Source organism: Scardinius erythrophthalmus (assembly GCF_964197995.2).
Source record: "Scardinius erythrophthalmus genome assembly, chromosome: 24".
Taxonomy (NCBI): Eukaryota; Metazoa; Chordata; class Actinopteri; order Cypriniformes; family Leuciscidae; genus Scardinius; species Scardinius erythrophthalmus.
The window spans coordinates 24,201,583-24,214,417 of NC_138244.1; the positions used below are offsets into that span (position 1 = coordinate 24,201,583).

At 47.8% G+C, this 12,835-nt stretch overlaps 1 protein-coding gene across 1 annotated transcript in view; it reads left to right on the forward strand.

Annotated features, from left to right (window-relative positions):
• spire2 (spire-type actin nucleation factor 2) overlaps positions 1 to 12,835 on the forward strand; it is a gene marked incomplete at its 5' end in the record, with an annotated part of 67,919 nt that overhangs the window by 14,512 nt on the left and 40,572 nt on the right. The window contains 2 exons of the mRNA XM_081355760.1: positions 11,250 to 11,290; positions 11,382 to 11,759. Coding sequence (XP_081211886.1) covers positions 11,250 to 11,290; positions 11,382 to 11,759 — 419 coding nt within the window. The remainder of the gene's footprint in view (positions 1 to 11,249; positions 11,291 to 11,381; positions 11,760 to 12,835) is intronic.

Consider the following 12,835-nt stretch of genomic DNA (forward strand, 5'->3'; position numbering starts at 1 on the left):
TAAGTAAAAGTGATAAAAAAATAATTAAAAAAAACGAATTACTTATTGTGGCCTGCCTATTCACAACGAGTACAAATAGCAATGCAGATTAAGACTAGGCGATTTCCTAGGCAGATATTGACTTGGGACTATATTAGGGGGAAGCACAGGCGAAGCACTGCTACTTGGGCGCAGAGATATCACACAACACCTGAAATCCCCCAACTTCCGTCAACATACCAGCGTGAATAGTAGTCGGCTATTTTTCCTACAGTAGACATAGTGAATGGCGATGAACATGGCGGATTTTGTGAGAGACAAGGAGGGTGACTTCTCAAACAGTCAAGAGCCAGAACCATACCTCTATGAGCCAGAGTTTTCAGAAGAGGAGCTGCGTGCTTTGGAAATAGAACGACAGGAGGAGGAGGTTGTGATCGCTCAACAGCCTGAGGACGTGAGGATGAGAGTCAACATGAACTGGTGGTGAGTGTGATATCTCTGCGACCAAGTAGCAGTGCTTCGCCTGTGCTTCACCCCAATATAGTCCCAAGTCAATATCTGCCTAGGAAATAATCTGCATTAGTCTTAATCTGCATTGCTATTTGAACTTGTTGTGAATACGTAGGCCACAAGAAGTAATTCGTTTTTTTTATTTTTTATTTTTTATCACTTTTACTCATGACATGCTAGCTGGCAACAAAGGATTCCATTCATTATGCTAAGCTAAGTTAGCGGTGGCGCTTCCAAACTAAAACAATGCATGCACTGAGACAAAAATGAGTTTGCCCACCTATCTAAATGTAGGAAAGACGGTGAATAAGCCTTATTTAAAAAAACGGTGGAGTGTTCCTTTAAGTACACAAACTACTAGTTCCCTTAAGAGAACGTTCTCTCGTACTGCGTTGAAAACGCTGTGGGAAAACTCCTTTTCTCGAGAATATTGAAGCCTTTATTTTAAAACGCATTGCTGCAGCACATGCGAGAGCTAGAAGCTCGCGTGAGCGTGCTGATTGGCTTGTGCAAAGCAACTGCACGAACCAATGGCGGAACAGCAGAGGAGCGCGAGCCAATCGGGGCGCTTGGCACTCTGCCAGAGTCAAGCGCGCGAAACTGCACGTGACAGAAGAGTATAAATACACAGAGAATCCGCCATTTGACAGATTTTATCTCCTTCAGCTTTCGACTCACCTCGTCGCTGATTCTCTCCGAGTGAAGCCGCTCGTCGTCGAACAGCCTTCCAGCGGAACTGCTTCGCATCCCGGTGTCTGCCAAGCTGAGCGTTTCCCTGTGGCATCCGACGAGTATCCTTTTTCTAACTCAAAAAGAGCATTCTAAGAGAGCAAATCGCTGTTTTCACAGCGCGTGGCGTTGTTGCAAATGCCGCTCACCGTGTGTGACTCATGCGGGGTCTCCCTGCACGCCTCTGACACACACTCTCTGTGTGTTGCCTGCCTCGGCCCTGAGCACGCCGAGGCAGCGCTCACTAAAGGCGGCTGCCTTCACTGTGACGGAATGCCTGTTGCCACGCTCCGTGCCAGATCTTCCGCCGCCTCGCTGAGTGTTCCCGCCCACCTTCCATCTTCGGCGCCCCGTGAGCCCCGTAGGAAGAAGCGGCGCGACCAGAGGCCTCCTGAACGCGCTCATCTGGATGAATGCACGCCGGGTCTCTCCCCGCACGCTTCGCCCGCGCCTTCATCTCCAGTCCTGTTCTCACAGAGCGACCAACGCCCCTCTTCTGAAGCGGCAGGTCTCGTCTCTTTCGGTTTGTCCGAAGAACTGGACGACGCTGTTTCTATGGCGGCATCTGAAAGTGAGGAATGGTCGGGCTCCGCGGACCCCGCCCCCCTCTCTCAGCTGGATCCTGTTGACACTCGAGCGAGCATCGACGCCGAACTCTTCCGTGTCATGTCTCGCGCTGTCGAAGAACTGGGACTAGACTGGCTTTCCCCAGCTGAGCCTACCAAAAGCCGCCTCGACGAATGGTACCTGCCGGGGCGCCAACAGGCCCCTCGTCAACGTGCCGCCCCCTTCATGCCCGAAGTTCATGATGAGCTCACTAAAAGCTGGCGCGCGCCCTTTTCAGCGCGAACGCGCTCTTCAGCTTCTTCAACGCTCTCCTCTGTCGACGGCGCTGAAGAGAAAGGGTATGTTTCTCTACCTCCTTTAGAGGAAGCGGTCGCTGCACACTTATGCCCTCCCACTGCTGGGAGTTGGAGGGCTAAAACAGTGCACCCCTCTAAGCCGTGCAGGACCACTTCGGCTCTCGCCAGCCGCGCTTATGCTGCCGCCGGCCAAGCCGCCTCTGCACTCCACGCTATGGCGACCCTGCAGGTGTTTCAAGCTAAGCTCCTCCGCACTATGGACGAGTCTGGCCCGGACCCAGACACCTTCAAAGACCTCAGGAGTGCTACAGATTTGGCGCTGAGGGCCACAAAGACCACCGCGCAAGCACTGGGCCGCAACATGTCTAGCCTGGTTGTCTTAGAGCGCCACTTGTGGCTCACGTTAACGGAGATCAGGGACGCTGACAAAACCGCCTTCCTCGACTCTCCAGTCTCTCCATCCGGTCTCTTCGGCCCTTCTGTTAATGGCTTCGCTGATCGCTTCACGGAGGCTCAGAAAGCTTCAAGTGCTATGAGGCACTTCCTGCCCAAACGCTCTAGCTCGGTCCAACGGCGCCCCAAGAGCACGCCGCGACCAGAAAAGCCCGCGTCTCAGGTTCCCCAGCCCCTCTCCGCGGCTGACACCACTCGACGCCTGAAGCCTGCAAAACGATTCCCGTTTCCCAGGCGCCAGGGCCCTCGACCGAAGCTGACGCTCGACCTCGAGCCCAAGAAGCCGTCCTAACCGGCAGGAAAAGGGGTCTATGTCCCGCCGCGGCCGGACCAGCCCCGAAGATCGCTCGAGTGCTTCTCACAGCTCCCTCTTCAGTTCAGGCGGCTGGAGCAGTTGTGTATGCAGACAATGGGCCCGTCACGTGTTACGCACCCCTGCACCCAAACGCTGTTTTAACAGCGACCCACACAGAGCAAAAAACGAGCAAAATTTCTCCCCTGACTTCATATCAGTTCGAGCCCCCGTCTCCAGGCGTTCCAGATATAATGATGCCTCTGGCTCTTCGGGCTCTAGCTTGGCAGGCTATCCCAGGAGTTTCAGAATGGGTGATAAACATCATAAAGCGCGGCTACTCGCTTCAGTTTGCACGCAGACCCCCGCGCTTTCGCGCTGTGGTTCAAACCTCGGTCAGCAGCACATTACGTCATGTCCTTCGCACCGAAGTATTAAGTCTGCTAGCAAAAGGGGCTATCGAGAGGGTTCCCCCCTCTCTAAGCGAGTCAGGCTTTTACAGCCGTTACTTTCTCGTTCCAAAGAAAGACGGCGGCCTGAGGCCCATTTTAGATCTCAGGCGTCTGAACAAGGCTCTCATGTCACGGCCGTTCAGGATGCTCACGACCAGACATATACTGGCGCAAATTCGCCCAGGCGACTGGTTTTTCTCAGTAGATCTGAAAGACGCTTACTTTCACATTCAAGTGAATCCCCACCACAGGCCATTCTTGAGATTCGCCTTCGAGGGGCAGACATACCAGTACACGGTTCTACCGTTTGGACTGGCTCTGGCACCTCGTACATTCACGAAGTGCATGGATGCAGCTCTCTCCCCCCTGAGACAGCGGGGAATGCGCATTCTAAACTACCTCGACGACTGGCTCATTCTGACTCAGTCAGAGGCGGAATCTCACAAAGCCTGGCTCCTCAGCCATCTAGAATGTCTAGGGCTCAGGGTGAATTTTTCAAAGAGTATTCTGTCACCCAGCCAACGTATCATGTTCCTGGGGACAGTATTCGACTCCGTTCTTATGAGAGCATGGCCCTCCCCGGCCCGTGCTCTATCGATTCAGCGGCTCGCCGCATCATTCACGAAGGGCTCTCATGCACCCCTCAGAACGTTTCAGAGGATCCTTGGCCTTATGGCCTCAGCATCATCAGTACTCCAACTAGGCCTACTGCGCATGCGTCCTCTTCAGCTGTGGCTAGCACCTCGGGTGCCACCCCGCGCCTGGCACTCAGGCCGATTGACTATCAAGGTGGATCAGCGCTGTGTTCAAGCCCTGGCCCCTTGGACGAACGCCAGCTGGTTTCAGCAGGGCGTGAGTATGGGGGTGGTCTCCAAGAGGAGGATGATTTCAACAGACGCTTCCAACTTAGGTTGGGGAGCCCTGTACGAGGGCAGGCCTGCCTCCGGCCTCTGGTCGAGCTCGGAGAAACGCCTACACATCAACTGCCTCGAAATGAGGGCAGTTTTTCTGGCCCTGAAAACCTTCCTCCCATACCTGGCTGGACACCACGTATTGGTCCGGACGGACTACATGTCAGTGGTATCTTACATAAATCGCCAGGGCGGCCTCAGGTCCCGCAACCTGCTTGCCATAGCCACCCAGCTACTGTTATGGGCTCACACCAATCTGCGCTCGCTCAGGGCAGCTCACGTGCCGGGCACGTTGAACACGGGAGCAGACATGCTCTCTCGGGGCAGGGTTCCCCCAGAGGAATGGTCTCTCCACCCTCAGACGATTCTCCTGCTTTGGGAGGTCTTCGGGAAGGCAGAAGTAGATCTCTTCGCCTCAGAAGACAATCGTCACTGCCCAATCTTCTTTTCAAAGAGCAGGGATGCTTTGGCCCACGACTGGCCCAGCCTTCCCCTCTATGCTTTTCCTCCGGTCTCGATGCTCCCTCAGGTCATCGAACGGATCAGAGACACGAAATGCGCAGTGCTCCTGATAGCTCCTCTATGGCGAACTCAGTCTTGGTTTCCGGAGCTGATACGGCTGTCTGTGACAGACCCTTGGCCAATCCCAGTGAGGCGCGACCTTCTGGCTCAGGCCAGCAGGACTATATGGCATCCCCGTCCACGCTTGGCCACTCAACGGGTACCCCAGGACCTCCCAGAGGGCGTCCTGAACACGATCAGGGAAGCTAGAGCTCCGTCTACCAGACGCCTCTACCACCATAAATGGTCAGTGTTTTCCAGCTGGTGTTTAGCTCGAAACCTCGACCCACACACTTGTGAAATTCCAAGAGTGCTATCTTTTCTCCAAGAGATGCTGGATGCGGGTCGATCCCCCTCCACTCTCAGGGTATACGTAGCAGCCATTGCTACACAGCATGTTTTGGAAGCAGGAGCCTCCTTAGGAAAATGCGACCTTATAGTTCGCTTCCTTAAGGGCGCCAGAAGGCTTAACCCGCCTCGGCCGCCATCTGTCCCAGCATGGGACCTTTCTTTGGTTCTGCGGGCTCTTAAGGGACCTCCCTTTGAACCACTTCGGTCAGCCGACCTAAAACCTCTCTCCCTGAAAACCGCCCTGCTGTTGGCACTGGCGTCAGTCAAGAGAGTAAGTGACTTACAGGCGCTCTCTACTAGCGCGTCCTGTCTGGAATTTGGCCCCAATGACTCTAAGGTCATCCTTAGGCCAAGACATGGATATATTCCTAAGGTGCTCTCAACTCCGTTCAGAGCCCAGGTTATTTCTCTGTCAGCTCTTCCCACCTCAGAAGAGTTCAGTGATGTTCTCACACTCTGCCCTGTCAGAGCTTTGAGAATTTATTTAGAGCGTTCAGCCTCTTTCAGACAGTCTGAACAGCTTTTTGTTTGCTTCGGGGGCCGAACCAAAGGTCTTCCTGTCACGAAGCTCACGCTGTCCAGGTGGATAGTGGATGCCATCGCTCTGGCCTACACCTCACTGGGCCTTACATGTCCCATAGGTGTTAGAGCTCACTCCACGAGAGGCGTCGCCTCGTCGTGGGCCTGGTCAAGTGGTGTTCCTATCGAAGACATCTGTGCGGTGGCCGGATGGTCCGTCCCGTCCACATTTGTGAGATTTTACAACCTGGAAGTTCCTGCTCTGCAGGCACGAGTTCTCTCTATCTAAGCTCTGGCTCTGCGGATCCAGGCTGGTTTTGACATTCTTTCTGTCACACTTGTGCGACGACCGGCTAGTCTGTTTCGTCCACATTTGTGAAACATTACAACCCAAAAGTCCCTGCTCCGCAGATACGAATTCTCTCTAGCTAGGCCCTGGCTCTATGGATCCAGATTAGTTATGAAAATGTCTATGCAGGACGTTATGCGGCGGCCGGCGGGTCCGTTCCGTCCACATATTAGACCTCTATGGTACCTGCCTTATAGGCATGAGTAGTCTCTATCTAACGCTGGCTCTGTGGACCCAGACTAGTTTTTGACTCAGACACTGGTTGTCATCTCGTGTTGTGGGATTCTTAAGACTGGCCCTTGGCCCAGCTTTATTTGTTTGGATATCTAAGGGCCCGAAGATTCGGTCTCTTTATCCTAGGCTATTCTGTACTTCCTGGAGCTCTCGGTGAGTCAGATTGGCCAAAGACGACAAGCACGGCGTTTTAAATAGTGTTCCCACAGCGTTTTCAATGCAGTACGAGAGAACGTTCTCGTAAGGGAACGTACTTCCCTTAGAGATAAGGGAACGAGTACTGCGTTGCCTTGCCGTGCTATTGTCTCTTATGGCAGGTGTCTTTTCGCTTCAGTCGATTTAAACCTGTCAAATGGCGGATTCTCTGTGTATTTATACTCTTCTGTCACGTGCAGTTTCGCGCGCTTGACTCTGGCAGAGTGCCAAGCGCCCCGATTGGCTCGCGCTCCTCTGCTGTTCCGCCATTGGTTCGTGCAGTTGCTTTGCACAAGCCAATCAGCACGCTCACGCGAGCTTCTAGCTCTCGCATGTGCTGCAGCAATGCGTTTTAAAATAAAGGCTTCAATATTCTCGAGAAAAGGAGTTTTCCCACAGCGTTTTCAACGCAGTACTCGTTCCCTTATCTCTAAGGGAACCGAGGTTACGTAAGTAACCAAGTACGTTTAGCAAGCATACTTGTAATTTTTCTTTAAATGGGTCATGAACTGGATTACTTTATTATCTTATGTTTCCTGGGGTGACCCCACCTCCCCACCTTTTCTCATTCTCATGTCACTATTCACTAACTTGCCAGTGGGCGGCGCCAAGGTGATGTAGACGTAGGCATTGATATTCTTCTGCAAAGCCGTTTTTTTCGCTGCCCTATAACATCACAAATCCCCACTTTACAGATCCTGTCATTTTCTGGCCTTGGTTTCAATAAAAGCTGTTTTTGGAATAATTAGGAAGTTTAAAGTTTTGAAACTTAGAGGATATTTTTATAGTTTAACGACCTCTTAACACTCAAAAGATCAAGGAAAATTTAAATTCTCAGTTCATGACCCCTTTAAAGTAGCAGTTCGTAACTTTTTTTGTTTTCAGAATTTACAAAATTTATATAATAAGTACATAATGAATCCATTTTCCAAACCATGTTTATCCTCAATCACTAAGGTACACGTATAATAAGTGTTTATATTCAGACTATTTTAGAATGGTTCGGGTCGCCACCACTGCGGAGTTGCCCAGTACCTGCGTGACTCGTCATAGACATAAACAGAGAGAAGTAGCTCAGGCTATAATGTTCTTCTGCAAGACGCATGTTCTGTTTATTAACCGCTAAAGCACCTAAAGTTACAGACTGCAGCTGTAAGTAAGGGATAATGTACATCCAGCAGGTTGTTATCGCAGAATAAACCCCGACAGGGGTGCGTCGGGGTCTTGCATCAGCCTGAAGGGGTTTATTCCGAGATAACAACAGACTGGATCACATTATCCCCTTTATTACACGGCTACTTGCCATATAAGTAAATAATTAGACATGAAATATTGATCTGACTTTTCAAAAGTTGCTAAAACTTGCCAAATAAATTTTAAAAATAGCTACATTTGTTGCTAGGTGCTTTTTGGAGAAAAAAAAGCTGCTAGGGTAGTCTGAAAAGTTGCTAAATCTAGCAACAAAATTGCCAAGTTGGCAACACTGGCTGTGTTAGTTAGTTGTTATTTGGGAATAACATACCACTGGATGGCGCAAATTGACCAATCAGAATCAAGTATTCCACAGAGCCCTGTAGTTTACTCTATATATATATATATATATATATATATATATATATATATATATATATATATATATATATATATATATATATATTTATATATATATATTTATATATATATATATATATATATATATATATATATATATATATATATATATATATATATATATATATATATATATATAAAAATTAAACACAACTACAAGCCAAGTATACTTAGAATACTTAATTATACTTTTAAGTATCTTGAAGATTGTGTACATGTAGGTATAGGCCAAATATACTTTTCTGTCAGCATAAGTCAAGTCAATCATGCGGGCTGCTAGACATTGCTGAGGAGGCCTGGGAGCAACAACCCTCACCCCTCCGCTGGTTGAGCAGAGAGAGGTGTTGGAGAAATGAGAGGAAGAATTGACCGTTCGCAAAAGCCACGCCCCCTAGTTATTGTTACTACGCCCGTCAAACAATTGAGAAACAGACACATGGCTGGGTTGAGCTCCATACCGGTATAAGTGATTGGTTTTGGAGTAATGCAGCAGACATATCCTCCAGGGCACGACAGAAAGGGCTGCAATATGCAGTGGAGGGATATGTTCAAAATGTTAAAATAAGCAAAGACGGGAATATTACAACATACAACAATCGAGGCCAGTGCTTGAAGTGGGGGAAAAAAGGTGCCAGTAGGCTAACTGTTACTCTCTTGCATTGCAAATCATGACATTTGAGATTAATACAGTGAAAAACAAAACTTGAAGATATTGCTGGTACAACAACAGTTTATTGTTATTTATTAACAATATAAATGTATTTAAACAAGTCAAAAACAAAAATACATTTAGGCTATGGTGAATTTACTACATTTTATTTTATTAAATGCATTTATGGTGAGATTATTATATTTTCATGTCAATCTGTGTTCATTTTGACCAAGAACCATGCGCTGTCACTTTAATTCAGCGCGTGCAGCACAGCAAAAATAGACTCGGTGCAGAAACGATTGCAGCATCCGCGTGCAGTGTGGAAGCTTTACCTGTTAACATGGGTGCGGAAAAAAAAAACGCACTGTAAACGGACTACGAGTATATGTGAAACGGGCGTGACTGACGCTTATATATTATATACGCTGACACATGTATGCTTATTAATCTTCGAGGCATTTAGCTGTGAGTGAGGTCTCCCACACTGCTTAATCCATTGTTGACATATTTCCGCTTGGGTCTTGGGCTTTGGAAAGGCGAAAAAAACGACCCCTCCCTCTAAACTTTTGGGGTACCTAGTGTCAGACCTGCAGGTGCCATAGGCGCATCGTTTCACCATGTGCTGAAATCGCAATGTTTGACGGAGGTCCTTCTCCTTAGTTACAGTTGCTGAGCTAGGATTGGACGAGGACCGTTCGAGGGCGGGGTTTTGCGAACGGTCAATTGAATGGAAAATGGCTCTGGTCAAGAAACACCTGATTGAATCCCAGCGTACCCAGCAGAGACTCTACGATTGGCCAGTGCAGTTAGGCTTAGGGTGGCCAAGTGACCAGGTGACGAAGTCCTGGTCTTAGTACCCAGTGTGGCCTGTATATTCCTGTCCTCCTGGCAGGGCCCATACACCGCTGTTTGTGAGTTGGACCCATAAATTATAGGCTGCGCCAGCCTGGGAGACGAAGCTGAATCCGCAGCTCAATCCACACCAACACAAAGAACTGGAAGCCCTAGTCCAAAGCTTCCGTGATGTGTTTTACAACTGTCTGGGATGCACCTCCGTCCTGTCACATGACATCCAGACTCCCCATGGTGTCACAGTTCGGCAGCGGCCCTATCAAATTCCAGAATCTCGTTGGCAAGCCATTGAGGAGGAAGTAGAAAAAAATGCTCCAGGTAGGAGTCATCGAACCTTCCTTTAGCCCATGGCCCAGCCCGATTGGGCTTTTACCTAAGCCTGATGGCACCTTTAGGTGGCGGGGTGGTGGTGTGTGTGTGTGTGTGTGTGTGTGTGTGGGGGGGGGGGGGGGGTAGTGGGATGTGACAAGATATTGCTTGCTCCCCCCTCATCACCCCTGACAATGCTATTCATGGGGAACACCTGCCTATCCTAGGTGACGACGATGAGGCAATCACCCAAAGGGAGATATAAGCTCCAGCAAGGAAGAAGAAGGGAGAGCAGTTTGGACTCTAACTGGGTGCATGACAAACCCCTGTGTCTCTTTTCTTTGCCTAGAGAGTGACTGACTTACCCAAGTGAATGTGGATCACCCAGCTAGTTGGCTAAGCTCCCCTCTCTTTGCTGGGCAAGGAGGAACTACACTTCACACCACGGAACACTTCACCTGCACGAAACACAGAGACTGAGTTTGATTGCACCTAATTTTTCACGGCTTGGAAAAATAAAGACGCCCTCCGGGGAGACGCTTCACAGCATTTTGTGTCTGTTTTCCTCTTTTCCCGTAGTGGAGCGCTACAATACCTTATATCTTCCACAGAAACCAACCCATTCATGTCTAGACCTGAGGAAGACCTTGGATGTGTTTGTGGGGACACTTCTGCCATACCATTATTTTCCCTTCAGATGGCACTTGTTGTATGATCTAGTCCTTTTGACATACAAATAAAATAACATATCAGAGATTTACTAAACTGATGAGTATTGCAAATAAAATATGTGGACAACTAAGATTTCAGCAACATTCAGAAAAAATGTCATATGTACACAGGTTTAAATTTTTGGAATGTTGACATGCTAAACATGTTTATGATTCGTAAAAAAAAAATTGTAAAAAAATAAAATTTGTCGAAGTATTTATTGGAGTACGTTTTACAAGAAAATACTGTTTCAGTCTTTCTACTTCAAATTTTTTACATTTAATTTAGTGTTTTACTGGACAAATCGTGACTTGGCATGTGGGAGATTCAAATTGAAAATAATTTCCTGCTTTGAGACATTTAAAATTTAGCTATACATTTAACCCAAATTTAGTAAAAGTGAAAAGTATTAGTAATAGATATAGTAATAGTAATAGAATAGTAAAAGTGTAAAAGTTATATAAGTTTTGGTACGGTTTGCTAATCTGAAAGGTAAGCAAAGAGAGAAGACAAGTTTATATGCTTAGCTTGCACAAATCTTTAGCTTACATAGGCATAGCAATTATGAACCTTTAAAATGTTTAGCATTCCTTGTATTTTTATTCACTTATAATGGTTCTGACACTAGTACAGTGTTAGTAGATCAGTCGAGTTACAAAAACATCTAGAAATGCAATTGGCAGTTTTCTTCCTCTAATCTTTTTTTTCTTTTCTAGATGACAGTAATGCTAACTGTGCTTCTGCTGCTGATGGAAAGGTGAGACTATAATGGCACTTTATATAATTATGTAATATTTGCGGTCTCCATCCCCTAACAAACCTCATTTCTTCACCCTACATGTGTGCAGCTGGTTCAGTCCATGGGTGCTGCGATCTACGGTGCTTTGGACTGGGGACTGGATGACAGTGAGGAACGGGAATTGAGCCCTCAGCTTGAACAGCTTATTGAGTTTATGGTCGGTGGTCAGGACTGCAGCGAATCTAAACATTGTGGCAGTAATGCAGCTAAAGACGAAGGCTACAGTGGCCAAGAGGAGGATGAAGAAGAGGAAGAAGAAGGCAAAGTGCATGGCATTCATACTGTTCATCAGGTGATGACACTTTGTTCCCGCCGACTGGCAAATCCAGCTTTGGCACCAGAGCACTACCAGGCCGTGTGTCGGGCACTTTTCCTGGAGACCCTTGAGCTTCAGACCTTCCTCAGCAGGATAAGAGATGCCAAAGAGGTGAGAAGACATACTGATGGAACCATGGTGCTCACATGGGTCATGTCTGTGATCATATTTCTTGTTAAGAATATTTAATTTCATGCTTCTTTAAAGAGATACTTCAGGATTTAGCATTAAGCTTTGTATTAGTAGAAAACCTGTAGTATTTTCGAATTACCCTGCTTTCCACCCTCATATCCCCCTGAGAGGAGAGATTTATGTATTTTTTGTCTGGAAAAAATCCTCAGATGACGCAAAAATCGTCATTTTGCGTCATCGGAGGATTTTTTGGCCAGAGGCTAAAGACTACAGCCAGTAGTAGGGGCTGTTCCGCATGTTTTCAACCCGCCCATAGAGGGTGGGATCTCACTCACATAATGTACACACAGTCAGCCGTCTTTCTTTGGAAGCTAAGCTTGCAGGCTCTTGTTCTGTGAAGAAAGCTGAGTAGTAGGAGAAAGCTGAGTAGTAGGGGTTACCATCCTCTTTTTCCCGGACTTGTCCAGCGGGCGAGATCGTTCAAAATGTCCGGGATTCAGCTTTCTGCGGTCGCCATTCATTGTTTACATGCACACCTCTTGCTTCAATCTAACTGAATTCCTTCCGATTGGTGAATCTGAATGTAGTGTTTACATGAACGCTAAACAAGTAATCGGTTGATGTGCGTTTTAACATTGCTAAGAAAATTCCCGCACCTCCGTGAGAGATACGAGACCGGCGCGTCTCAGTAATGACGCCACCGGCGTCGCGCCGTTCTCCAGCACCCCTCAGCCTCGTCCTGCTCGCCACAGTAAACATGATGAATGGCGACTGTAGAACGCAAAAGCCGAATCCCGGACATTTTGGGCGATCTCGAAATCCCAGGCAGACTCGTCACGGAGACTCACTGGTAGCCTAACCTTGTTGTTTTCAACTGCGCTCTCTAACAGGTAGGCGTGGCCTCCTAGGGCAGCGAAGCAAGTGCATCCTGGGAGTTGTTGTCTTTCATCCACATAAGCCAAAAATACATTTTCTGGCTTTTCTCAGTCTAGAAAGCTCCAAATTAAAAAAAATTTCTTCACATTTCTTCTACATAAATTACCTATTTTAAATAC